At 46.0% G+C, this 25,780-nt stretch overlaps 1 protein-coding gene across 2 annotated transcripts; it reads left to right on the top strand.

The window, feature by feature from the left end:
• The first annotated feature begins 1,220 nt into the window (after positions 1 to 1,220).
• Positions 1,221 to 21,450, top strand: LOC138816085 (dnaJ homolog subfamily A member 3, mitochondrial). 2 transcript variants are annotated; one of them, XM_070005645.1, is made up of 12 exons: positions 1,221 to 1,452; positions 4,595 to 4,728; positions 6,052 to 6,135; positions 7,956 to 8,156; positions 8,729 to 8,881; positions 11,685 to 11,832; positions 13,029 to 13,093; positions 14,561 to 14,689; positions 15,838 to 15,953; positions 16,563 to 16,660; positions 19,599 to 19,719; positions 20,322 to 21,450. In XM_070005645.1, the coding sequence occupies exons 1-11, from the start codon at positions 1,242 to 1,244 to the stop codon at positions 19,700 to 19,702; spliced, it is 1,443 nt and encodes a 480-aa protein (XP_069861746.1). In that variant the 5' UTR covers positions 1,221 to 1,241; the 3' UTR covers positions 19,703 to 19,719; positions 20,322 to 21,450. The 2 variants fall into 2 exon arrangements, with proteins under 2 accessions (XP_069861746.1, XP_069861747.1); XM_070005646.1 differs by lacking the exon at positions 19,599 to 19,719.
• The last annotated feature ends 4,330 nt before the right edge of the window (positions 21,451 to 25,780 follow it).

Below are 25,780 nucleotides of genomic sequence, written 5' to 3'. Positions count from 1 at the left end.
CAGATCTCAACCACCTAACATGGAGGTTTACAAGCTTGAGCCACTGTCACCAGACCCAACCTGAATCTTATTGATGAAAGCTATGCATATATATCTAGATTAACACCCACGTACAGAAAACATTTGTGAACAATGCTCTAGGTATGCCCATAGGGGAGGAGCATTGATAATCCTAAACCCATTCACAAGGTCTCAGGATCCCTTACTAAGACCTGGGAAGGTGATAGTATGAAAAATACAAACTCTTTGCAAATGAGCAGGCAGATCTACTTTTCTAGCCTCATCTCCAGTTCTCCAGTTACACACCCTACTTTTAGGGCAAACTTTCTGCAAACTTTCACATCTTCAGATGTCCAAACTTTCACATCTTCATATGTCGCTTTTGAAGTCCTTACATTACTTGGAATACTGTGGCCCTACTCAAAGCACTTTCCATCAAAGTGCAATTCAAACCATGTCCTCTTCAGACCCCAAACCTTGCACACCCCGTTTTAGAAGCAGAATGACTGCTTACCCTTGCAACTGTTTATATCTTTGAAAGCATTCAAAACGGCACTCGTTAAGGAAGGTGTCTTTTCTCTCCATTGAGATTTGCTCCTCTAGATAAGTTCTGCTGTAACATTCATCCTGGTATTCCCAATATTCTGAACGTATTTAACAGAAGTAGGTGACTGACACAGTACGTGTTCACAAACCTTCGGACGTTCATTTTTGTGCTTGTCGGCTCTCATCTAAACTAGCAAACTCGATAGAGCTTTGGAAAAGGCTTACGAGCTTAGGAGATAGCTAAGCGCTACCACTCCGGCTAGACGGGGAAGACAGCAGGAGAACTGCTGGCAAACTGACCGACGCAACAAGCTGCAACTTTTAAGGGTCAAAGAAGGCAGCCGCGCACTGCCTGCTGGGATCTGCGAGACCAGTGTCGCATTGCCTATCGGGATTTGTAGTTCCTCCCTTGGCTAGGACCCACGGGCCGGTTACAGTCGCTACATTCAGCCACATTGTTCACAGATAAAGTTTAGTATTTGCCTTGTCCAATGCAGAATTACGAGATCCTACAAGGAAAGTCTACCATGCAGACATCTGCAAGGTAAACCTCAGCAGACGGCGGATACCAGGAGCGTCGGGAGTTCAACTGCGCATGCGCAACGCTTATGCTCTGCGTGCGCGCGGAGGCCCCGCCCCCCAGAAGCACCGCCCCAGTGCGCCGGGCGGCGCAGGCGCAGTGTCCCCGCGCCAAGATGGCGGCACGGTGTTCCACACGCTGGTTGCTGGTGGCCGTGGGGACCCGCCGGCTGCCGGCTACAGCGGGGAGAGGGGCCCGGTCACCTCGGGAGGGCGTGGTGGGGGCGACACTGGTTCGCAAGCTGAACGTCGCTGCCTTCGCGCCTTCCGTGGGTGCTCGCGGCCCCCCGGCGCTGCTGACATTGAGGCCCGGTGTCAGCCTCACAGGTGAGGGCAGACTTGCGGCTCCCGGGCCTAGAAAGGAGGGGTTCGCCTTTCTCCAGCCACAGGGGTAGCGGGGATAGAGGTGTCTTCGACTACCGTGCGAAACTGCTAGGAGACAGGCAAGCAGGAGGCGGAGAGGCCCGGATGGCGACGTACACATGCCGTCTAGGGGGAAGAGTTGCATGGAGCCCGGGGTGTTGAAACGCCCCAAAGGCCGTGAACCTTCACCTTTCTGTCAACATTTCTCCAGACCGCTGCTGCCCTGCTCACGCCTTCCCCATCTCCCCACCGTTCCATCTCCTTGAGATGGGAGGGGAGAGGCGAGTGCCATTGGGTGAGTGAACTGAGGCACTCGGGAAGTCCTGCAAGCTGCGGATCGCCACCCCCGTTTTAAAGACTGGAAAACTGAGGCTTTGAACCGAGGAACTGATCAAGGTCATCAAGTGTGGATGAATGATCATTTCATAGCTTTTTGCCCTTTCACCACATGGTGTAAATCGAAGGGTGCAGTTAACAGGTTTTGTTTTCGTTTGAGAGCCTAAAATCCGTGTAATAACACAGTCTAACATAGACTGAGCTCGTAACCGTGTGTCAGATATGGTTTATCTTCCTAGGTCCCTGTGACAGTCACTGATTTTTCAGAGAAACTGGTTTAGCTGTTAAACAACTTGTACAAAACCACAAAGCTAAAAAACAGTATAGCAGTGCCTTCATTTGAAAATTGCCTTCCTTAATGGTTGGAATAGAAAATTACATGTATTAAGCCTTGAAGTGTTTAGGCATGCTGTTTTCTTATATAGTGGATGACGTCCGTTTTAATGAGAAGGAAGCAATGAACAAATGACCATGTCTCTGAATTGTGTGGTTGTTAGGTATCCCTATATTTTGTGCAAGTGATATTTAAGCTACCTAAATTTATAAAGAAAGGGGCTGGGAATATGGCTTAGTGGTAGAGTGCTTGCCTAGCATGCATGAAGCCCTGGGTTCAATTCCTCATTACCACATAAAGAGAAAACGCTGTAAGTGGTACTGTGGCTAAAGTGGTAGAGTGTTAGCCTTGAGCAAAAAGGAGCTCAGGGACCAGTGCCCAGGCCCTGAGTTCAAGCCCCAGGATTGGCCAAAAAAAAAAAAAATGTATGAGTGATAATAACAATTTACATCTCAGATTGCAATCTGGGTATATGATTTAATCCTTTTGAGCCTCTTAGCTGTGGTCTTGGTGGTTTTGTGATCCTTCGTACAATTCAGTATGGGTTTGGTTACATCTACATCTTCTTACTTGAACCTTCTAAGTACTAGGATTATGGGCATGTGCTACCATGCCTAGCTTCTTAAACTAAATTTATTATTACATCTGTACAGATTTACAGAGCACTTTTTTTCCTTTGTAGTGCAGAGGATTGAACTCAGGTCCTCGTAAATGTTAGGCAAATGTTCTACCCAGAGCATTAAAAAACAATTATCTTAACCAAGTTAAAATTGTCAAGGTGATGTACAGAGGGGTTACAACAGTTACATAAGTAAGGTAATAAGTACATTTCTTCAAACTTGTTACTTCCCTCATTTTTCTCCTACTTTCCCTCAAGAGCGTTTTTATAATTGTGTTACAGAGAGAGATAGGAACTAAGTCCTAAACCTAGTGTGAGGCTATTACTAAGGAAAAGAATCAGTTTTTCTTTTTTCCCCAAGTGAGCCTATAGCCTGTGATTGACATGTTTATATCAGGTGCCATACACTTGTGAGAACTGTCAATCTGGGCTAGAGATATGGCTCAAGTAGTAGAGTACCAGCCTATTAAGCTCAAAGCCTTGAATTCAAACCCCAGTGCTGCCAAAAAAAAAAGTAACGTTCTTCAAGCTGCAGTCTGTTACCACACCTCATGTCCCAAATTCAGCAACTCACCTCCCAAATTAGAGTCTAAAATCTTGGTCTGGGAATGTGGCTCAGTGGTAGAGTGCTTGCCTGGCACACATGAGGCCCTGGGTTCGATTCCTCAGCACCACATAAGTAGAAAAAACCGGAAGTGGTGCTGTGGCTCAAGTGGTAGAATGCTAGCCTTGAGCTGAAGAGCTGAGGGATAGTGCCAGGCCCAGAGTTCAGGCCCCACAACCTGAATTGCTGAAAGTAAATTTATGCCATTTGCACAGGTATCTACCCTAAATATCTTAGGTTTAGAGATTTTACATCAATGGACAATTTCTAATTAACAGGACATTTGGTTCAGAGTTGTTGGTTTTTGGCCAACAACTTGTATGTTGCTTTTTTTTTTTTTTTGCTGGTCCTGGGTCTTGAACTCGACATGGGCTCTGTCCCTCTCTATGCTCGAGGCTAGCAGTCTACCACTTGAGCCACAGCACCACTGCTGACTTTTTCTGAGTAGTTTATTGGAGATAAGATAGACTTTCCTGCCGGGGCTGGATATAAACTGTGATCCACAGATCTTAGCCTTCTGAGTAGCTAGAATTACAGGTTTGAGCCACCAGTGCCTTACAGTGTGTTACATTTTCAACACGCTATGATGCTGCTAGTCCAGGGACCACATTTTGAGACACAACCTATAAGCAGATTCCCCAGGCTTGTACGATAGAAGAAAGATGTGGGGATTAAAAAAAAATTACTAAGACATTACTGAGACAAGGAGGATTGTAAGTGAATGAGACCAGCATATGGAAATAATAGAACAGTAGTAAATGCTTAGGCAATCTAAGAGAGGGAGCTATAGCCCTTTCTAGGGGTGGGGGAGAATGATGAAAGGGGTGACACTGATCAGGAAGCATTATATTTATAAGCTGATTTGCTGAATGGTAACCCCTTTGTACAACTACTTAAAGATAATATAATTTAAAAAGAGAATCCTTTTCTAATAATTTCCCTGGTCTAGCCCCTCTATCTGAAGTATTTACTATTCCTGTAGTAGTATAATGAGACTACACCAATAATATAACCCAACAGAATCAACAACACCCTTTGTTGTGTTATCTATGACAGTGGGTAACTGCAGTTTCCAGTCTGTTGGGAGGGAACAAACCTCTTAGTCATGGTCTGGTTTGTAAGGTCCTTCACAGGTGTACTGCAGCTGCCCATTTACTCCTATTTCCTTTTGTTGAATACAATCCCAGAGTGATTTTCTTTTTTTCTTTTTCAGGAACTAAAAGCTACCCTTTTGTTTGTACTGCCTCCTTCCACACGAGCGCCTTTGTGGCCAAAGAAGATTATTACCAGATATTAGGTGTGCCCCGAAATGCCAGCCAGAAAGAAATCAAGAAAGCCTATTATCAGGTCTGTATTGTTCAGATTTAGTGAAAAAGACTATAAAGGGAGCTTTGGTCTAATCTGGGCCTGATTGGTACAAGGCACAGACCACATGGATGGGGAACATACAGCTCTGTGAACCATGGAATGATTCCAGAAAAGTGGACTTCACTGAATACATTCTTAGTATATGAAATTGTATAGTCAGTTACTACTTAGAAAAACAATCCTTTTTTCCATGGAAATTGAATAAATGACCAGCCAGCATGTACCTGTGAAGGAACAAAACAGACCACAGCTATAGATTCTGTGTGTGCTTAGCTTGTGAGAGGCCTTTGTTTTAACCCCAGAATCAAAAAGTAAAAGTAGGGCTGGGAAGATGGCTGAGTGGTAGAGTGCTTGCCTTGCATGTATGAGGCCCTGGGTTAGATTCCTCAGCACCACATAAACAGAAAAAGCCAGAAGTGGCGCTGTGGGCTTAAGTGGTCAAGCACTCACCTTGAGCTGAAGAGCTGAGGGACAGAGCCTAGGCCCAGAGTTCAGGTCCACGACCAGCAAAAAATAAATAAATAAATAAAAGTAAGCTGGGCACCAGTGACTCCCACTTGTAATTCATAATCCTGGCTATTTAGGAGGCTGAGATCTTAGGTTTGAGCTAGCCTGGGCAGACAAGCTCGAGATACTGTCTCTAATTAATCAGTAAAAAGCTGAAAGTGGAGCAGTGGTTCAAGTAGACGAGCACCAGATTTAAGTCAACTTTTTTGATGGTCCTGGGGCTTGAACTCAGGTCCTGGGTGCTGTCCCCAAGCTTCTTTTCTCAAGACTTGCACTCTGCCACTTGAGCCACATCTTCACTTTTGACTTTTTAGTAACTAATTGGAGATAAGATTCTCATTGAGGAAGAGGCGCTATGGCTCAAGCGGTAGACAGCTCGCCTTGAGCTGAAGAGCTGAGGGACAGCGCCCAATCCCAGAGTTCAAGCCCCACGACCAGCCAAAAAAAAAAAAGAAAGAAAGAAAAAGATTCTCATTGACTTTCTTGCCCAGGCTGGCTTTGAACCATGATCCTCAGATCTCAGCCTCCTGGGGACTGGCAGGTGAGAGCCACTGGTGCTTGGCTCAGAAACAAAACATTTATAAAGAATAATTGTAGGGTGAGCATGGTGATGGATGCCTATAATCCCAGTACTCAGAAGGCTGAGGTAGGAGGATTGTTAGTATAAATCTCTTCTGAACTACAGAATAAGATCCTGTCTCAAAAATCAAAAAAGATATAACTGTGGCTGTTATTTGGGTTCTGGGTTCTATTTTGGTAACCATTCTATGTCTTTAATAATTTTTTTCCCCTTAGCTTGCCAAGAAATACCACCCTGATACGAATAAGGATGATCCCAAAGCCAAGGAAAAATTCTCTCAGCTGGCAGAAGCCTATGAGGTAAAGCACCCAGCCCCTAAGTTCAAAAAGCCTATGAGATAAATATGTGCAGTCATTTTGTTCAGCTGTGTCCATGAATCAGTGCTTGCTTTGTTCACAGGATGGCCTGGCGTGTCAGAGGTCTAGTGTGAAGGCTATGTTTTTGCACCAAGTCACCTTGATTTTATTTAAAAAAAAAGTGAGGCCAGGTTCTGGTGGTTCATACCTATAATCCTAGCTACTCAGGAGGCTGAAAGCCGAGGATCGAAGTTCAAAGCCAGCTCAAGCAGAAAAGTCCCCATGAGACTCTTATCTGTAATTAACCACTCAAAAACTGGAAGTGGCACTGCAGCTCAAAGTGGTAGAGTGCTAGCCTTAAGCAAAAGAGCTTAGGTACAGCACCTCCAATAGAAAAAGGAGGAAGGAAAGGAGCAAGCAAAGAAGCCAGGTGCTGGTGGCTCATGCCTATAATCCTAGCCTCTAAAGAGGCTGAGATCTGAGGATCATGGTTCAAAGCCCAGGGCTGGAAAGTCCTTGAAACTCTTATCTTCAATTAACCACAGAAAACTTAAAGTGGCTTTGTGGCTCAAGTGGTAGAGTGCCTGGAGCTGAAGAGCTCAGGGATAGTGCCCAGGCCCCGGTCCAGAGTTCAAGCTCTGCAACTGACAAAAAAAGTAAATAAAGAAAGAAAAGGAATTGCCATAGCTGTGTCTTGGTGGCTCATGTTTATAATCCTAGGTGCTCAGGAGGTGGAGATCTGGAGCAGCATGAGGTGAAGCCAACCCATTAGTCTCAATTTCCAGCAAAAAAGCAGTGCTGGATGCATGGCTCAAGTAATAATGCAAACCCAGTAAATGCATGGCCTTGTGTTCAAACCCTGGTACTCTCAAAACAGAAAAAAAGGTTCCAAGGGGCTGGGAAGGTGGCTCAGTGGTAGATCGCTTGCCTTGCATGCCTGAGGCCCTGGGTTCGATTCTTCAGCACCACATAAGCAAAAAGAAAAAAGACGGAAGTGGTGCTGTGGCTTAAGTGGTAGAGTGCTAGCCTTGAGCTGAAAAGCTGAGGGACAGCGCCCAGGCCCAGAGTTCAGGCTCCACGACCGGACCCCCCCCCCCAAAAAAAAAAAAGGGGGTTCCAAGACCTTGTACTAGGTCTATTACCTTGGAATCTCAATGAAGAAAAGAATCCAGAAATTTGCATTGACTTAACTCCCCAAGCAATTTATTGTGGCTGTATTTGGGAACTCTAGGTTTGGTTAGTTTTGTATCTCTTCTTTTTTTTTTTTTTGGTCAGTCATGGGGCCTGATCTCTGGGCCTGGGCCTTGTCTCTTAGCTCTTCACCTCAAAACTAGTGCTCTACAGACACTTAAGCCACAGTGCCACTTCCGGCTTTTTCTGCTTATGTGGTGCTGAGGAATCGAACCCAGGGCCTTGTGCATGCAAGACAAGCACTCTACCACTGAGCCACCTTCCCAGCTGTTTTTTTTTGTTTGTTTGTTTTTAAAGTGCGTGCGTGGTGTGGGTGTGTGTTGGTACTGGAGACAAACCCAGTATGTTGCACTTATTAGGCAAGCACTTTACCAGTGAGCTACATACCAGCCCTCACTGAATGTTTTTTGTTTTGTTTTTTGCCAGTCATGGGGCCTGAACTCTGGGTCTGAGCACTGTCCCTCAGCTCTTCAGCTCTAGGCTAGTGCTTTACCACTGGAGCCACAGCACCACTTCTGGCTTTTTCTGTTTATGTGGTGCTGAGGAATTGAACCCAGGGCCTCATGCTTGCAAGGCATGCACTCTACCGCTGAGCTACCTTCCCAGACCTGATAACTCTGCTTTTCTTATAGGTTCTGAGTGATGAGGTGAAGAGGAAACAGTATGATGCCTACGGTTCTGCTGGCTTTGATCCTGGGGCCAGCAGCTCTGGACAGAGCTATTGGAGGGGGGGGCCCTCTGTTGACCCAGAGGAGCTGTTCAGGAAGATCTTTGGGGAGTTTTCATCATCTTCCTTTGGAGATTTCCAGAGTGTGTTTGATCAGCCTCAAGAAGTAAGTTTCTTATTTTGAAGACTCCTCCAAAGGTGATGTAAACAGTGTTTTGTCAGTTTCTTTTTCTGAGAGAGGCAAAGCAGCTTAAATGGAATGATCTTGAGGTAGCTTTTTGGCAGAAAGTAAGTCCAACATTTGAAAAGTATTATAGATAATAATGAACACATTCATTTTACTATATATATATATATATATATATGTATGTATGTATGTATGTATGTATGTATGTATGTATATGGCCCTACTGTTTTTAGGCCTCTGACTTGACCTCATATCCCAATGAGGAATGCATGGTAGAATATAGTTGCTCATCTCGTGGCTGTGAAGCACAAAAAGAAACTAAATTTTCACTGAAACTAAGACATATTATCTGTTAAAATTCCTGAGAAGTAAAACAAAACCTGCCAACTGAGTCCCAGTCATTCCTGCCTGGCAGACTTACATAAGAACAGTAGTAGTGACAGAGTAGCTGCAAGTGGTAGTCAGTGCTTTTCTGTCCTCAAATGGTACATCCCAGTGATTATTGTCAAGGAAAGACTGACAAGCCATGCTTCTTCTTTTTTTTTTTTAAGTACATCATGGAATTGACATTCAACCAGGCTGCCAAGGGTGTCAACAAGGAGTTCACCGTGAACATCATGGACACCTGTGAGCGCTGTGACGGCAAGGGCAATGAGCCTGGCACCAAGGTGCAGCACTGCCACTACTGTGGTGGCTCAGGCATGGTAAGGGTGTGCCCTGCAGGCTCCCCACCCTCCTACCACCTAATCCTACTACTTACACCGTTCTGTTTTTATATGCTCCAGTAGGTTTTTATTCAAGGACTCCTAGGCTTTCAAAATTCATAGCTGCAGAGAGTATTTAAATCTAGAACCTTCTGCACTTTGCACTAGTTCTCTGTCCATGACAACAGTACAGATGGCAAAAGGAAACCATTGTCTTAGAAAATGTACTTTGGGAAATACAGAGAATTTGAAAATCAGGATTAAGATTTTACTTGAAGTATCATCATTCTTTCTCCTTTTATTCAGATGCACCCACTTGAAGCATTTGGCCCCTTTGCTTTTTTGTCATTGATGGTGTGCTGCTTTTCTTTTCATTTTTGTTTATTTATTTATTTATAGCTGTATGAGTTCAAGGATTCTTCCTATGTTATGGTCAGTATAGTTACTTCAGTGTTTATTTTATTTTATTTATTTATTTTTTTTGGATCCGGTCATGGGGCCTGAACTCTGGACCTGGGCACTGTCCCTCAGCTCTTCAGCTCAAGGCTAGCATTCTACCACCTGAGCCACAGCACCACTTCCGGCTTTTTTCTTTTTTGCTTATGTGATGCTGAGGAATCGACCTCAGGGCCTCATGCATGCAAGGCAAGCGCTCTACCACTAAGCCACCTTCCCAGCCCTACTTCAGTGTTTAAATTGTCCCTGATTTGGCCTTTTGAAGTCCTTTCCATCTGGTCCTATGTCCTTGTGTTGTCTTCTGACCATAGGTTCAGCACTTTCTTACCGTGCCTTTTAACAAAGTTTATTAAGCTGAACTTGTACTATCAGTACTGCAGTTAGCCCTATCCACCGAGCCCTGGTTCTGCTTAGTATATGATGGGCCAGAAACCAAGATCTACACCTGGAAGTACTAATTGCTCCTATTACAAGACTGCCTCTCAGCCCTCTCAGTCGCTGAGTCAGTATTTTGTATAGACATGCATTTCTTTCCTTATCTGTCTGTTCAAATGCTATAGATATACATGCACATACGTGCATCACAGACTGAATTTAACCTAATCATTTCACACTTAATTTTTTTTTTGGGGGGGGTGGGGGCAGTCTTGGGGCTTGAACCCTGGGCTCCTTTTGCTCAAGGTTAGCATGTTACCACTTTGAACCACAGCACACTTCTGGCTTTTTCTGTGATTAATTGGAGATAAGAAACTCATGGACTTTTGTGCCCTGGCTGGCTTCAAACTGTGATCCTCAGATCTCAGCCTCCTGTGTAGCTGGGATTATAGGCATGAATCACCGGTGCCTGGCTTACATTTTTTTTTTTTTTTTTTTTTTGGTTGGTCGTGGGGCTTGAACTCTGGGCCTGGGCACTGTCCCTCAGCTCTTCAGCTCAAGGGCTAGTGCTCTACCACTTGAGCCTCAGTGCCACCTGCAGCTTTTTTCTATTTATGTGGTACTGAGGAATTGAACCAAGAAAAGGAACTCATGCATGAGAGGCAAGCACTCTACCACTAAGCCACCTTCCCAGTCCCCGGCTTACAGTTTTTAACAAAGATAAACCTGGCTGTGATTATCCCCAAAATATTTAATCATTTTCTCCATCATATAACACACACTAAAGAATTAACCATTTTAGAATTGTTAATCCATATAATGTGGAAAACATTTCTGCTTAAAGATTCTCAATATTTAAAAGTGTTAGAACATGTGCTTAGTATGTGCAAAGTCCTAGATTTGATCCTTAATGGCAGGAAGGAAGGATTTCAGAATATGTAATGATATAAATTAATTATTTAGCTGTGTATGGTAACTCAACCCTGTAATGCTAACACTTGGAAGGCTGAAGTAGGAGATCAAGTGTTTAATGCCACCATAATCTACATAGCAAAACAGAAATGGAAAGAGTTATGGAAAGAATATTTAAAACTGAACTATAAAAAATTGGTTGTAGCCAGGCGCTGGTGGCTCACGCCTGTAATCCTAGCTACTCAGGAGGCTGAGATCTGAGGATCACGGTTCAAAGCCAGCCCGGGCAGGAGACCGTAAGACTCCTATCTCCAATAAAACCACCAGAAAACCGGAAGTGGCACTGTAGCTCAAGTGGTAGAGCGCTCGCCTTGAGCTGAAGAGCTAAGGGACAACGCCCAGGCCCAGAGTTCAAGCCCCACGACCGACAAAAAAAAAAAAAAAAAATTGGTTGTAAAGTCTGTATTTACAAGTTCAAACAGGCAATATGATCTCTTTTTTGTTGGTCGTGGGGTTTGAACTCGGCCTGGGCGTTGTGCCTGAGCCTCTCTGTTCTCAAGGCTAATGGTCTATCACTTAAGCCACAACACCACTTCTGAGGTTTTCTAAATAGTTTATTGGAGATAAGAGTCTCATGGACTTTCCTGCCTGGGCTAGCTTTGAACCGTGATCCTCAGATCTCAGCCTCCTCAGTAGCTAGGATTACAGGCGTGAACCACCAGCACCCGGCTTCTTAGTATTCTTTTTTTTTTTTTTGTCCATTGTGGGGCTTGAACTCTGGGCCTGGGCGCTGTTCCTCAGCTCTTCAGCTCAAGGCTAGTGTTCTACCACTTGAGCCACAGTACCACTTCCAGATTTTTCTGTTTATGTGGTACAGAGGAATTGAACCCAGGGCCTCATGCATGCGAGGCAAGCACTCTACCACTAAGGTATCTTCCCAGCCTGTTCTTAGTATTCTTTAGGTGCACGTGCACACCAAAAAAGCCTTCAACCAAACATTTCTCTCAGGAGTCAGTGTACTTGCCTGCTTACCGTTTTTTTCCCCCCTCATATTCATTAGGAAACCATCAATACTGGCCCTTTTGTGATGCGTTCCACATGTAGGAGATGTGGTGGCCGAGGCTCCATTATCACAAATCCTTGTGTGATCTGTAGAGGAACAGGACAAGCCAAGCAGAAGAAGCGAGTGGTGATCCCTGTGCCTGCAGGTGGGTCCCAGAGTGCCCCATGTTCAGGAGATGGCCAGGCCCACTGAGCCCTGTGTAATCTGACAGGAGCTTGGTTTGAGGCCCTGGAGTTCAGGCTAGAGAAAGAGCTAAAAACTCCTAGAATCTTTTATTTTATTTATTTGTTTATGTTGATATTGGGGCTTGAACTCAGAGTCTAGGCACTGTCCCTGAGCTTGTGTACTCAGACTAGTGCTCTACTACTTTGAACTGCTACACTTCCAGGGGCTGGGAAGGTGGCTCAGTGGTAGAGTGCTTGCCTTGCATGCATGAGGCCCTGGGTTCGATTCCTCAGCACCACATAAGCCGGAAGTGGTGCTGTGGCTCAAGTGGTAGAGCACTAACCTTGAGCTGAATGAAGAGCTGAGGGACAGTGCCCAGGCCCAGAGTTCATGCCCCACGACCAGACCAAAAAAAAAAAGAACTACTCCACTTCCAGTTTTCTGGTGGTTAATTAGAGATAAGCGTCTTGGACTTACCTGTCTGGGCTGGCTTCAAACCATGATCCTCAGACAGCCTCCTGAGTAGCTAGTTGTGGGGCCTGAATTCTTGGCCTGGGCACTGTCCCTCAGCTCTTCAGCTCAAGGCTAGTACTCTACCACTTGAGCCACTTAAGCTACTTCCGTTTTTACTGCTTATGTGGTTCTGAGGAATGGAACCCAGGGCCTTGTACATGAAAGGCAATCACTCTACCACTGAGCCACCTTCCCAGCGCCCCCCTCCTTTTTTTTTTTTTTTTTTGCTGGTACTGGGTCTTAAACGGAAGGCCTCTTGCTCTCATTTGGCTTTTTTGTTCATTTTTGGTGCTCTACCACTTGAACAATGACTCCACTTCTGGCATTTTGCTAACTTAGAGGTAAGAATTTTTTGGATTTGTCTGCCTAGGCCTACTCTGAACCACAATTCTCAGATCTCAGCCACCTGGGTAGCTAGGATTGTAGACATGGGCTCTTGAAATCTTTTTTTTTTTTTGTACCAGTCATCTTTAAAATGTGCCCACTGTACTTCAGCTTGTGAAGGAGCAGCTCCCAGTCTGTGGTTTTCACCTCCCTGCTCCCTCTGTCTTCATTCAATGAGAGCCACCATTAACAAGGCTTGGGAATGAGCAAGGGGTTTGGGAAGTCAGTGTTGCATGAGGTGCCACCTAACTGCTGTTTTTGGAACTTTGATTCTTCTAGGAGTTGAGGATGGCCAGACTGTGCGGATGCCTGTGGGAAAACGAGAGATTTTTGTCACATTCAGGGTAGGCATTTGCTATTTACCTTCTGTTGGTCTTTGCCCTCTCAGTGTCTCTGAGGCTGCTGTTGGCCTGAGTTTGGTTTTTTTTTGGTCTGGTCGTGGGGCCTGAACTCTGGGCCTGGGCGCTGTCCCTCAGCTCTTCAGCTCAAGGCTAGCGCTCTGCCACTTGAGCCACACAGCACCACTTCCGGCTTTTTTCTTTTTGCTTATGTGGTGCTGGGGAATGGAACCCAGGGCCTCAGGCCTGCAAGGCAAGCGCTCTACCACTGAGCTACCTTCCCAGCCCCTGGCCTGAGTTTTGTGAGTGCATGTGTTGCTGTTTTTAAAGGGAAAAAGGGCTGTGTTCATGTGGTTATTAACTGTTTTGTGGAGGTTTTGTGCTTGATGTGAAAATAAAGCTTCCTCATGATGTTTACAAGTTAGAAACAAGATACAAGAAAATAAGAGATTACAAGAGATTGGAAGTGGCGCTGTAGTTCAAGTGGTAGAGCACTCGCCTTGAGCTGAAGAGCTGAGGGACAGCGCTCAGGCCAAGAGTTCAAGCCCCACTACTGACCAAAAAAAAAAAAAAAAAAAGAAAATACAGAGATCTGTTGATGGGAAAAAGCTACAACAAAGTGTGTGTGTGTGTGTGTGTGTGTGTGTGTGTGTGTGTGTGTGTGTGTGTGTGTGTGTGTGTGTGTGTGTGTGTGTGTGTGTGTGTGTGTGGTGTGTGTGTGTGTGTGTGTGTGTTGTCAGAAATTAAACTCAGGCCCTCTAGCATACTCTGCAAGCATCCCCAGGTCTAAGCTAAAGTTTTATATGTTATAATATACAGATAAAAAGAAAGTAATGGCTTCTGTCACCAATTACACTCCTAGATGTGTACCTGAGAAAAACACTTGTAAACATATATAGGGTATACTTATACATGATAGATACAGGGGTGATTTGACAGCCCTGTTTGTAAGATTCCAACTGTTTGCTGGTTTTGAATAAGAGACTAGTCTGCAAATTGCTGTGTGACAGAGTGAAGGCTGCTACTAATCAAAATACCACCAGAGCCACAGGTGTGAGCACAAGTCACCTTGTCTGTCATTAAACAGAGAAGAAAGTGAGTCCTGGGAGGCTTTCCTGCCTTAAATACCATCTCCATAGAGCTGTCATATATATGAGATGGACTGTATTAGGGATATGGAAATATATAGCAAAAGCAATAAAAGTTTTAGAAAAAGAAGCTAAAAAAGCTAATTTTCATTCTCTTCCCTCTCCAATTGGGCACTGTGAGGAAGGGGTAGATGTTGTTCTTCTGCAGTATGCAAGTATGGAGGCTGTGTCCCCTCCAGAGCTGTGAGGGGCTAGCACACATTGGTGATATGCAGATCTTTCTCAGTGCTAAGCTGTAAGTGTAGAAAGCTCAGGCCTGCCAAGCCACGTGGTTCGTGCCGGTGAATTCTGTGGTGGTCACAATCATCTTGTGTTTTGGCCTCAGGTACAGAAAAGCCCTATATTCCGGAGGGACGGCGCAGATATCCACTCCGACCTTTTTATTTCAATAGCTCAGGCTATTCTTGGGGGGACAGCAAGAGCCCAGGGTCTGTACGAGACCATCAATGTGACGGTAAGAGGGTGCAAGGATGACATTGCCAGCAGTATTTTGTTGCGCCTTTTTTTTTTTTCTTTTTTCTTTTGGCAGTACTAGAACTGAAAACTTGTGGACAAGTACTCTAGCACTTGACATATGTTCCCAGCCCTTTCTGATTTTATTATTTTTCAAATAAGATCTCACTTTTTCCTAGGCAATTCTACACCACAATCTTTCTTTTTATGCTTTCGTAGACATGGGATGACAGGTGTGTTTCACCATATACCCAACTTTCTATTATTTGACATGGGGGTCTCACAAACATTTGTGACCAGGCTATCTCACTCTTCTGAGTAGCCAGGATTATAAGCATGAGACAGTACCCAGCAATTTTTTCTTTGAAGTGGGAAATGAGACTTGTAAGCATCTATCTAGCCCGTCAATGATTCTGAGAGAAGAGGCCTGGGGTGAACACTAGAAGCTTTAGGTTATTCCTTGTGAGAATCGTAAGCCCAGGCCTTGGTGTATTGCCATGTAAAGAAGTTCCTGGCTTGGGTCCCCTCCTTTGCTGGTTAGCAATCCCAGAAACTGTGACACAGAGGTGTGTTGTTAAAGTTGGTGCTCTTTGCGTCTGCTTCCTCAGGGTCTGATGATGGTAGCAGATCCTCAGGAGCTATGTCTCCTCCCCTCAGGTTTCAGCAGTAGTACACAGCCTCTTGTTCCACCTGAACCTCTCTCCTCTATCTCCAGGTCCCACCACTGTTAGCATTTACCTAGGGTTTTCTCCAGACTCGGTGTGGGGATTTTGGGGTGACCCCTGTCCGTGGAGTGGACACTGTGGGCACACTGCTGCCTCTATCCAAGGGCCATCCCTGTCCATGCCTTCCAGCCCAGTGAGGGCCCTGGAGCAAGCTCAGCCTTGGATCCTGAGTTGTGTTTTTCTATCCCTGTGTCCAGTGCTTTGACCCTCACTTCTGCTTCCGGGGCTCACCCCACATAATTCCTGTTCTCAAGTTCTGGTTGCAACTCAGCCATTGTCTTCATGGTTACTGATGGGCTTGCTCCATACTCCTGAATGCAATCTTTTTTTTCCTTGAGTCCTTTCAGGATTGTTTTTGTGTAGTGAAATGGTTTACATTTGGGTAGTGGTGACCAAGGAATGTACTGCTTTCCTTTCAATATAGATTCCCCCTGGAATTCAGACAGACCAGAAGATTCGATTGACTGGGAAAGGCATACCCCGGATAAACAGCTATGGTTATGGTGATCATTACATTCACGTGAAGATCAGAGTTCCAAAGTAAGTGTCCTCTCTAGCTCAGTGGCCAAGCCTACCCCCTCCACCACCCCCTACACACAATGCTCCAGGCACCCTCTGAGCCTGTCACCTGCCAAGCCCTATGCCAACAGTTCAGGGTCCTATGAGTCTCAGGCTTGGGCATCAGGTGTGTGTAGCCCAGGTTCCCTATCTGTAGAGTAGACATACCAGACGTCAGCCTCACTGAATTGTGGGGGAATGATGTGAATAACACATAGAAGATGCTTAGCTGCTACTGAGTTGCTATGGGCAGAATACTGTGGGCACCAAGGCTGGGTATGCACTAAGGCTGGGTATACACCAAAACTAGGTGTGCACTGGCTTCGCTTGGAGGCTGGTTTCCAGCACTCCTCCTTTCCATAGTCTCCTGCCTGTTGCTTCATTACATGCTTACTTGTAGGCCCCTCGTATAACTGTGGCAGCATTGCCACTGCGACAGTTGTTTAAATGACTTGGTGTACTTTGGAGCTCTGAGGCCCTGGCCCTCAGGTTCTTATTACTGGCTATGGGTACGCTCCTGCCCAGACCAGCAACTTGTCTGTCTGTGTGGTGATGCCCAGAGGAAGCACTGTTGCTGTGTTGGGTCCACAGGAGGCTCACCAGCCGGCAGCAGAGCCTGATTCTGAGCTACGCTGAGGACGAGACAGATGTGGAGGGGACAGTGAATGGCGTGACCCACACAAGCACCGGTAAGGGGTCTGGAGGTGACATGGTGGCATAAGGGAGCTTCTCAAGTCCCTTGGAGGGTGAATAATTTGGAGCAAAATGTTGCAGTTTCCAGTCAGGCTTCATGAAGCCTCCCAAAAGCACTACTGAGAGAGGGAGGTATGGGCAGGAACAGCCAGAGAGAAGTCTCGAATCTCCCCTCCCTATGAAAGCTTCTCTCCCATTCTTAGCTTGTGTTCATGTGCCAAGGAGGTGATGGAGTACTTCCTCTCCAGGCAGCTCTGTGTCTCAGAGCAAGTGTTCTGATTTCTAGCCTTGATTCTGCCACTTCCCTTGTGACTGGGCACTTTCCTCCATGAGAGCTTCTTGTAACAGCTTAAGGAGGTGACTTGGATGGGCTTGTACATTCCCTACCCTGAACATCTTGCTGGATGTCTTGTAAACCACAGTGAAAACTGTATTGGAGAGGACTCTGTCTTTTAGAGCAGGCTAGCTTTGACTTCTTCCTGCAGTGTACAGGCACGTTACTTCAGATGTCATGCTGTATTGGGAGACTAGTTGAACATTGGTGACCTGCCATCAGCTCCCCTGCCTGCTGGAGCCGCCTGCCTGATGAAGGCATTGGCGGCCACTGGCCCCCTTCCGGGAGGCAGGCTCTTCCGTTGATGGGGACCTTGCTCAGGTCAGGACAGGCTGCACCCAGGAGTCATTACCTCAGCTGCACATGTTTCTACCTCTTGCATCATTTTGTTTGGGGTTTTAGGCATGCATCACCATGTCTAGCTTGTTTGGCATTTTTTGTTCTACTCCTTGAACTACCTACTAGCTAACCAGGTGCTTATTTTAACTCTTGCAGACTTCAGCCATTCTGGCTGTAGTGTATCTATAGTTATGAGGCACAAACCACTTCCTGGTTGTGGTGGGGTGGCAGAGTTGGGGGAGGTGGGAGTGGCAGATGCCGAGTAGGTTTTTTTGTGGGTTTTTTGTTTTGTTTTGTTTTGTTTTTTGCTAGTCCTGGGGCTTGAACTCAGGCACTTCTCTGAGCTAATTTTGCTCAAGACCAGCACTCTACCACTTGAGCCACAGTGCTACTTCCAGCTTTTTTTGTTTATGTGTGACTGAGGAATCAAACCCAGGCTTCCTGCATGCTAGGCAAGTGCTTTACCACTAAGTCACATTCTCAGCCTGCTGAGTGTTTTTATGTCCACTTAGAGCATGGATGTTTTATATCCCAGCTATCATTGTTGGCAGTGAAGCCTTAGGCAGATTACCTCTGTGAACGTGCTTCATCATTACTAAACCGAGGACAGTAGTAATACCACTTTTTAGGCTTTCTTAGCAGTTAAATAAGATTGTATGAGTAAAGCCTGAAACACAGAGCTTGTCATATATCAAAAGCAAGTGTCACATACAATACCTTTCACCAAGTTTTGCCATCTGCTTACCAATGGTAAGACAAAAGTCCAGACTCTTCCTGTCTTAGGAGGTCCAGGAGTATAGTTTATGGATTGTTAAAAGGGCTCTTTTTTTTTTTGTCCATGTGGGGCTTGAACTCTGGGCCTGGGGCTGTCCCTGCACTCTTCAGCTCAAGGCGAATACTCTACCGCTTGAGCCACAGCACCACTTCCGGATTTCTAGTGGTTTATTGGAGATAAGAGTCTCACAGACTTTCCTGCCTGGGCTGGCTTTGAACCGCAATCCTCAGATCTCAGCCTCCTGAGGAGCTAGGGTTACAGGTGTAACCTGTAAAAGGGTTCTTTTTGTTACTCAAGTCTTTATGTAAGCAAGAGGTTGCCAAGAACTGAAGGAGAGCACCCCAGTTTTTCAGTGTGCTGTTCAGGGCCTGAATCTTTCTCTGTGCAGCCCTGGAACTTGGACACGGCCCCTGCAGCTTTGACAATTATCCAGACCTTATTGAGAGTGCTCTTTAGGTAGCTGTTCTTTCTGTAAGGGCACACCTGAGCTCTGCAGTTTTGCCTGTCAGAGAAGTGAGCCCCAGTCATGCTGCTTGTGCAGAACCCAGAGGTTTCTACCCCTTCTGCTTGGGGACCTTTCTGTCCATGCTTTGGAAAGGCCTGTGAAAGGCCTCATTTGACTCAGAATGAGTTCAAGGAGACCATGACTATTTTATTTGCACTACTCTGTATTCCTGTAAGTTCTAAATGTTGGTGTGCACGTCACTGCAAATCATCGCGAATCTTGTGTAGCAGCGTTACCTAGGTAATCTTGGCCTGGGCCCTGGGGAACCATCACTGGGGCTGCTCATACCTTTAGCAGTCAGGGCTGGGAGCCAGCCACAGAGACTTTGCTTAGAGCCACAGATGCCCTCTGCTGGCGTGGTAGACAGGATGAAGTGCACTCAATAGTGGATTTCACACGGCAGTGACTTCCTTACTGGGTTTCCCGGGCATGTTACAAGTGCATGCATATGGAATGTGGTAGTGGACCTAGAAGTAGGATCTGTTGTTGCTAGTAGCATGAAAAGAGCCTGAGCTTCAGGTTCAGGCTGCTTATACTTGAACTCAGATCTGCTCCCCTGCCAACTGACTTTGGGGCCACCTGAACTGTGCCTCCATGTTGTTATATCACATCTATGATAATGAATGCTACCCTAAGTAAGTAGTGTGGCGTGACTTAGAAGTCATCTGTCATTTGCTCCATTATTTACTTTTTGTTCAGATTAGAGATAACTGGTTGCTGTGGGTCTGGTTGCTGTGGGTCCCTGAGTTGAAGAGGAATTGGGATAACAGAGTTCTGAGTAGCCCATTTGAATTGGTGAGACAGTTCAGATAGCCCTTGCCAATGTGGGAGTGACTTCCCTCTGTTTCTGGGGTAGCATTTACTTGCTTCTTGACGGAGTGCTACCGCCTGAGCACACAGGCATGGGTAGGTGGGGGCTGGGGATGTGCCACATGAAAGAGTGCACCCTTGACCCCAGTTCTTTCTGCTGTTTGTGCCCAGGTGGCAGGACCATGGATAGCTCCGAAGGAAACAATGCTAGGCGTGAGGCTGGGGAGGACAAAGAGGGATTCCTTTCCAAACTTAAGAAAATTTTTATCTCCTGATACCCATCCCAGCTGAGGTAGGAAAACCTGTGAGGTTTCTTCCTTTGTTTCCCTCTGTGAACTAATCCCCTTTTGTCTCACTTTAACATTTTATCCAACCCCACCCACCCCAGGATTTGCAAGAGGTACTAGTTGAAGATGTGATGAATCTGGCATCTTCTTAGCCAGTAGGAAGAGAATGTGGCATAGTCAGCCAACATAGGGCTGAAAAGGCTGCTTCAACTAGTCTCTTACATTCCAACTCTATATACTCCTACCTGGGGAATTTGTATTTTGGGGGCTGCCACTTGACCCTCCTTAAGCCAGTTCCCAGGGGCTCTCCATCCTAGCGGTGGGATCAGCTTGCCCATGGTCACGAAGAGTGAATTGCGTATGGCAGAACCAAGCCTAGAACTCAGATCTCCTCTACCTCCTACTTGTTTCCCATTGCCTGGGCAGTATAGCGTTGTGCCAACTCTGGGGCTGCTGTGGGGGTAGTTCTTGCACACTGTGGTGTTTTGAAATGTACTACTGTGTGTGCTCACTCCTGGTGCTCTCCAGGGATTAATGGAAGCTCTCTGACAGGACAGGAGTGTGTTCTGTGAACTGTGAAATGTAACCGTTTGTCCCCTTGGTTCAGGAAAACGGTCCACTGGAAACTAGGCTGGAAGCAGTAGCCTCTCTCATGGCCAGGACCTCGGAGATAGGAGGATCCCAGAGCAACAGCACTGAGCCTTTGCCTGCAGAGCCCTCCAGACCACCCGGCAACAGCACAACCATGTGACAACACCTCTGCATAGAAAGGTCACAGTAGGCAGCCATGGGCAGTGACATGTAGCACCCGAGGGCTGGTAGAAGTTTTCTATCCACCAGTAGAAGATTCTCCACTTCTGGCTTAGGGCAGGGTAAGACACTTGGACTCCTCTTGCAGTAGTAAAACTCTAATTTGGAATCAAATATGGTGATCTTAGTTAAAAAAAAAAAAAATTAAAGGCCATGCTTACTGCTTAAAAATGAAGCCTTAAGCTGCATCAAGTTGTGATGTGATTAATTTTCCTCTGAGCAAGTTCCTAGAGGTTCTGGAAAAAGTCCTTCCTGACAGGTTGTCTTCAGGAACAGAGGACTGCACACCCTACCAGGTCAGCTCTCTCCCAGTAGGCTCTGCCAACGCACGTTTCTCCTCTTGGAGTGTGTTCTTAGTCCACAAGGTTCCATGCAGCTGGAAAGCGGGTACTGGGGCCAGGCAAAGGACAGTTCTTCCTCCTGCCCACCTCACATGGCCACCTGTCTCAGCTGCTGCTGGTGCGGTAGGACTTGACTACACTGTAGCCCCATAGGGCAGACTTCAGATGCTATGGGTTCTTGGAGCTGTGCTGGGAGGGTTTCGTTCTCCCCACTTATACTGTGTGTTTAAATTACTCAATGCTATGCTATGAATCATTGTCTTTTTCCTATGTGAAGGTCTGCTCAAGAGAGCAGAGTGCAGTGTGAGCCAGAGAAGGCTCCCACCGTGCAGCTAGAGCACACAGTCCATCCTCAGCCTGGTAGCAGTAGCTTCATACTGGTAACATGTCATTGTCCATGTGTTTCAAGGTTTTGAGCACTAGCATAAGAGAGGATAATGAAGAACACTTTCTCAGTAGCCTCCTTTGTATTTTCCTTTATAATTTACAAAAGTAAAGCATCTATTAGCGTCTGACTCAAGAATGTAAAATGATTCTGTATCAATGTAAATAAGATTATTTACTGCAAAAGATATTTAAAACCTACATTGTGGTCATTTCTTCTTTGAAAGAGTTCAAACAACCTGCAGGCAGTCCCACGGGGTGACTGGAGGGTCAGCTGCCTTCCTCCTCAAGGTTACTCCCCCGCAGCTTAGCTGGTATAGTGTCTTGACAGTATTGCTCCCCCACTGCCCAAACCCAAAGCAGGGTACTCCATCAAACAGCATTCTCCTGTGCAAATGCTCTCGCACCTGGCTGACTTGGAGAGCCTGTGCTAAGATGTACATTGGCTCCTTTTCCTTCATTACCTTCAGAAAGTTTTCACCTATTTATTTTTGTAGCTACACTCAAGACCTTGTACTATTGCTTGGTTTTCTTGCACATGGCTGGTGCTCTACAACTTGAGTGAATCCTCCAGCCCTGGTTGTTATTGTTTTGTCGGTTGCAGGGCCTGAACTCTGGGCCTGGGCGCTGTCCCTCAGCTCTTCAGCTCAAGGCTAGCGCTCTACCACTTGAGCCACAGTGCCACTTCTAGCCTTTTCTGCTTATGTGGTGCTGAGGAATGGAACCCAGGGCCTCTGCATGCAAGGCAAGCACTCTACCACTGAGCCACCTTCCCAGCCCCACTAGCCCTGTTTTTTGCTGATTATTTTGGAGAGGAAGCCTCATAGGTATTTCTGTCCAGGCTGGCTTCAAACCACTATTCTTTAGGTCTCAGCTTCCTGAGTAGATAAGATTATAGATGTAAGCCACTGAGAGTTCGATGAGTTTAACCCACCTGTGCTTCCAGGAAAGCCTTAGTGCTCTCTCTCTCTCTCTCTCTCTCTCTCTCTCTCTCTCTTTCTCTCTCTCTCTCTCTCTCTCTCTCTCTCACACACACACACACACACACACGAAAGCTGATGGTTAAGAAAGGCTCAATAGAGATTCTCTTCAAACTTGAGAAATGTTCCCCTCTTTCATTCACATAGTGCTCAGACACAATTCTAGAGAGTGGGGATAAAGCAGTGAGGTTAGACAGTGTCTCAGGAAAGCATAGGTCTGTGGGAATTGAGTCTTACTTCTGTACTTGGAAAGAGGGATTCTAGGAAGACTTTAGAAGAGGAAGGTGTATAGCTGGGCACCATTGGCTCACACTTGTAATCCTAGCTACTCAGGAGGCTGACATCTGATGATTCTGGTTCAAAGCCAGTCAAGCAGCAAAAAGTTCAAATGATAGAGTACTGGCCTTGAGCAGAAAAGCTAAGGGACAAGCTGGGCACTGGTGGCTCATGACTATAATTCTAACTACTCAGGAGGCTGAGATCTGAGGATCATGGTTCTAAGTCAGCTGGGCAGGAATGTACATGAGGTTCTTAGCTCCAATAAACTACTCAGATAAAGCTGGATGTGGTGTTGTGGCTCAAGTTATAGCGCACTAGCCTTCAGCAAAAGAAGCTAGACACTGTACCCAGGCCCAGAGTTCATGCCCTCGGACTGGGGGGGGGGGGAAAGGTGTTGTCCTCTGTCTAGAAGGACAGCATTGCTGCTGTGAGGCCTCCTCAGGTAGAAGGTGCTGGACAACATTCACAGACTTCTGCTTTCATGTTCATTTCTACATGTAGCTTCTAAGCATTTGTTTCCAGACTTCTTCGTGCCCTCTGAGCTAGTGTGCAATATGGTATATTTAAAATAGAGGTGTTTCAGGGCTAGGGATGTGGCTTAGTGGTAAGAGTGCTTGCCTAGCATGCATCAAGCCCTGGGTTTGATTCCCCAGTACCACATAATCGGAAAAAGCTGGAAACAGTGCTATGGCTCAAGTGGTAGAGTGCTAGACGTAAGCAAAAGAAGCTCAGAGACAATACCCAGGCCCTGTAGTTTAAGCCCCAGGACTGGCAAAATAAATAAGTAATATATGTAATATATATATATATATATATATTTTTTTTTTTAAGTTGTTTCTAGGCCCGTGACCTCTGGGGATTACAAATAGGGAGAAGGTACATGGCTGTTCAGCCTTTGCTGAAATCTTAGGAGGATCCATTGGGACAGGTATAGTAATGGAGTGGACAAAGTAGACTCTTGGGGAATTAGCCTTCAGCTCCTGCCTTCTCAGACCTTTGCACCCTTCCCCATCATCAAAACCCCTCAACAGACTAGAATCTTTTTCACCAAGCATAGTGGCTTTGGTTTGTAATCCTAGCACTCAGGAGGCTGAGGCAAGAGAAGCATGAACGAGTTCCAGGCTAGCCTGGGCTGCACACAAAAAACAAAAACCAGAACCTTTGCTAGTCCCACAAGCCTTGCCACCTCTGTGCCAAAACTGCCCTGGCCTATCCTGCTGTGTATCCTTGGGCTGGCTCTGAGGCAGATGAAAACATCTCTGATGGTTTGTTAAATACTCTTGCTTGTTAAGCATCATTAAACACATACTCTGTATCTTCTAGCTAGAATTCTGCTTATTTAGCATGACACTCTTTTTTGGGGGATCCGGTCGTGGGCCTGAACTCTGGGCCTGGGTGCTGTCCCTCAGCTCTTCAGCTCAAGGCTAGCGCTCTACCACTTGAGCCACAGCGCCACTTCCGGCTTTTTTCTTTTTGCCTATGTGGTGCTGAGGAATCAAACCCAGGGCCTCATGCATGCAAGGCAAGCGCTCTACCACCGAGCCACCTTCCCAGCCCCAAGCATAACACTCTTAAAGGGTCAAGATCTTTACATAATAGAGTAAGGCAGATTTACGGTCATGTGGCCAAGGACATGGCCTGCAGCCTGTGTCTATACAGTGAGAAGAGGTACAGACCAGGTGCCCTGTCTGTTGGGAGTCACCTGTTCCTCCTCCAGCCTAAGGGATTCTTGGGGATTCCAAAACCAGTCCTGTGAGATTGGCCTTTCTAGGAGAACCAAAACACTTGGTTTTTTTTGTTTTTGCTGTTCCTGGGGCTTGAACTTAGGGCCTAAGCACTCTCCCTGAGCTTCTTTTGTCTCAAGGCTAGCATTTTACCACTTGAGCCTTAGTACCACTTCCAGCTTTTTTTGAGTAGTTTATTGGAGATAAGTCTCACCAAATTTCCTGCCCAGGCTGGTTTTGAACCAGTATCCTCAGATCTCAGCCTCCTGAGTAGCTAGGATTACAAGTACGAGCCACCAGTACCTGGCTCAGATACTAGGCTTTTACACAGGGATCTTACTAACCTCATCTCTCCGGCAATAACGCTGTTGTGATATCTTTCACATACCTTAAATTTGTATATTATGAAGGCTTTTAGTGCACATTGATTGAACATCACCAATTTTAGAACTCTACAAAGAAACCTTGTGTGAGTTAGCATTCACTCATTCTTGGCTCTCTGGTGCCCCCTAGTCCCTGATGGTTCCTCTTCTATTTTCTGTGTGTGGACTTGCCTGTTCTGGACATTTCCTATACATGTGATCCTTTGAATCTGACGTCTTTCAATTAATATTCATCAGGTTTATCCATGCTATAGAATGCATTAGAATGTCATTACACAGTATAGTAAAAGTAATCCATTGTATGGCTTTTTTTTTGTCTGTCTTGGGTCTTGAACTCTGGGTCCTGGGTACTGTCCCTGAGCCTCTGTGCTCAAGGATAGTGCTCTACCATGAACACAGCGCCACTTCCGGTTTTCTAGTGGTTTTTTGGAGGTAAGAGCCTTACAGACTTGCCTGTCTGTGCTGGCTTTGAACTGCAATCCTCAGATCTCAACCTCCTGAATAGCTAGGATTACAGGCATGAGCCACTGGTGCCCGGCTTTCTGGCCTGGTCTTTTGCAGCCCTGGTGTCAACTGTGTCTACTCTGTTTCTATGTGGCTTTCTCACCATATAAACTTCTCAAGGCAGAGGGTATAACTTGTCTTTTTGTGTCAAGGTTGTATTTATCTAAGTTGTCAAGGAAATGCCTGTTTTCTAGGTGTAGAATAAATCTCATGGGGATGCTACTCCTTTTATACCTCAGCTCATAGGTCAGGGTGGAGTTTGATAGTGACTGCACAAACTCATACACAGGTTAACATTCACTTACCATGGACTCTCAGCAGGTAACTTGTGTTCTTCAAAAGGAGCCAAGTTGGAGTTGGTTCACCACAATGGTCTTTGCTGTAGGCAGCACCACTGTCCTGTGGTCTACAACTTTGCCATCTTCCCTCCCAACCTCCTGACTCTATTGTGAAAGTTCTGTCACACAAAGGGAAAAGGAGAGGGGTTTCTAATTTTTTCTTTCTCTTCCAAGTCTGTCACTATTCAAAATGAATGTGCAGATGGCCACTGGCTCTGGAGATGCAAGGGGTGCGTACAGGGTGTTGTTGATGCTGAGGCTCCTCTTTGTGCCTAGTGCACATCTAACATCTGTGTACCAGGGATGGTGGGAGCTAGTCCGAG

This window comes from Dipodomys merriami, unplaced genomic scaffold (assembly GCF_024711535.1).
Source record: "Dipodomys merriami isolate MVZ:Mamm:240054 unplaced genomic scaffold, mDipMer1.0.p SCAF_680, whole genome shotgun sequence".
Taxonomy (NCBI): Eukaryota; Metazoa; Chordata; class Mammalia; order Rodentia; family Heteromyidae; genus Dipodomys; species Dipodomys merriami.
The sequence above is the reverse complement of the archived record's forward strand: the minus strand, read 5'-3'. Positions and strand labels throughout refer to the sequence as shown.

Excerpts from the sequence above, each read along its gene's own strand:
- LOC138816085 (XM_070005645.1), top strand. The coding sequence starts at position 1,242 with ATGGCGGCACGGTGTTCCACACGCTGGTTGCTGGTGGCCGTGGGGACC. Across the intron at positions 8,157-8,728 it reads TGTTTGATCAGCCTCAAGAA|TACATCATGGAATTGACATT; the intron begins GTAAGTTTCTTA and ends TTTTTTTTTAAG. Across the intron at positions 14,690-15,837 it reads ACGAGACCATCAATGTGACG|ATTCCCCCTGGAATTCAGAC; the intron begins GTAAGAGGGTGC and ends CTTTCAATATAG.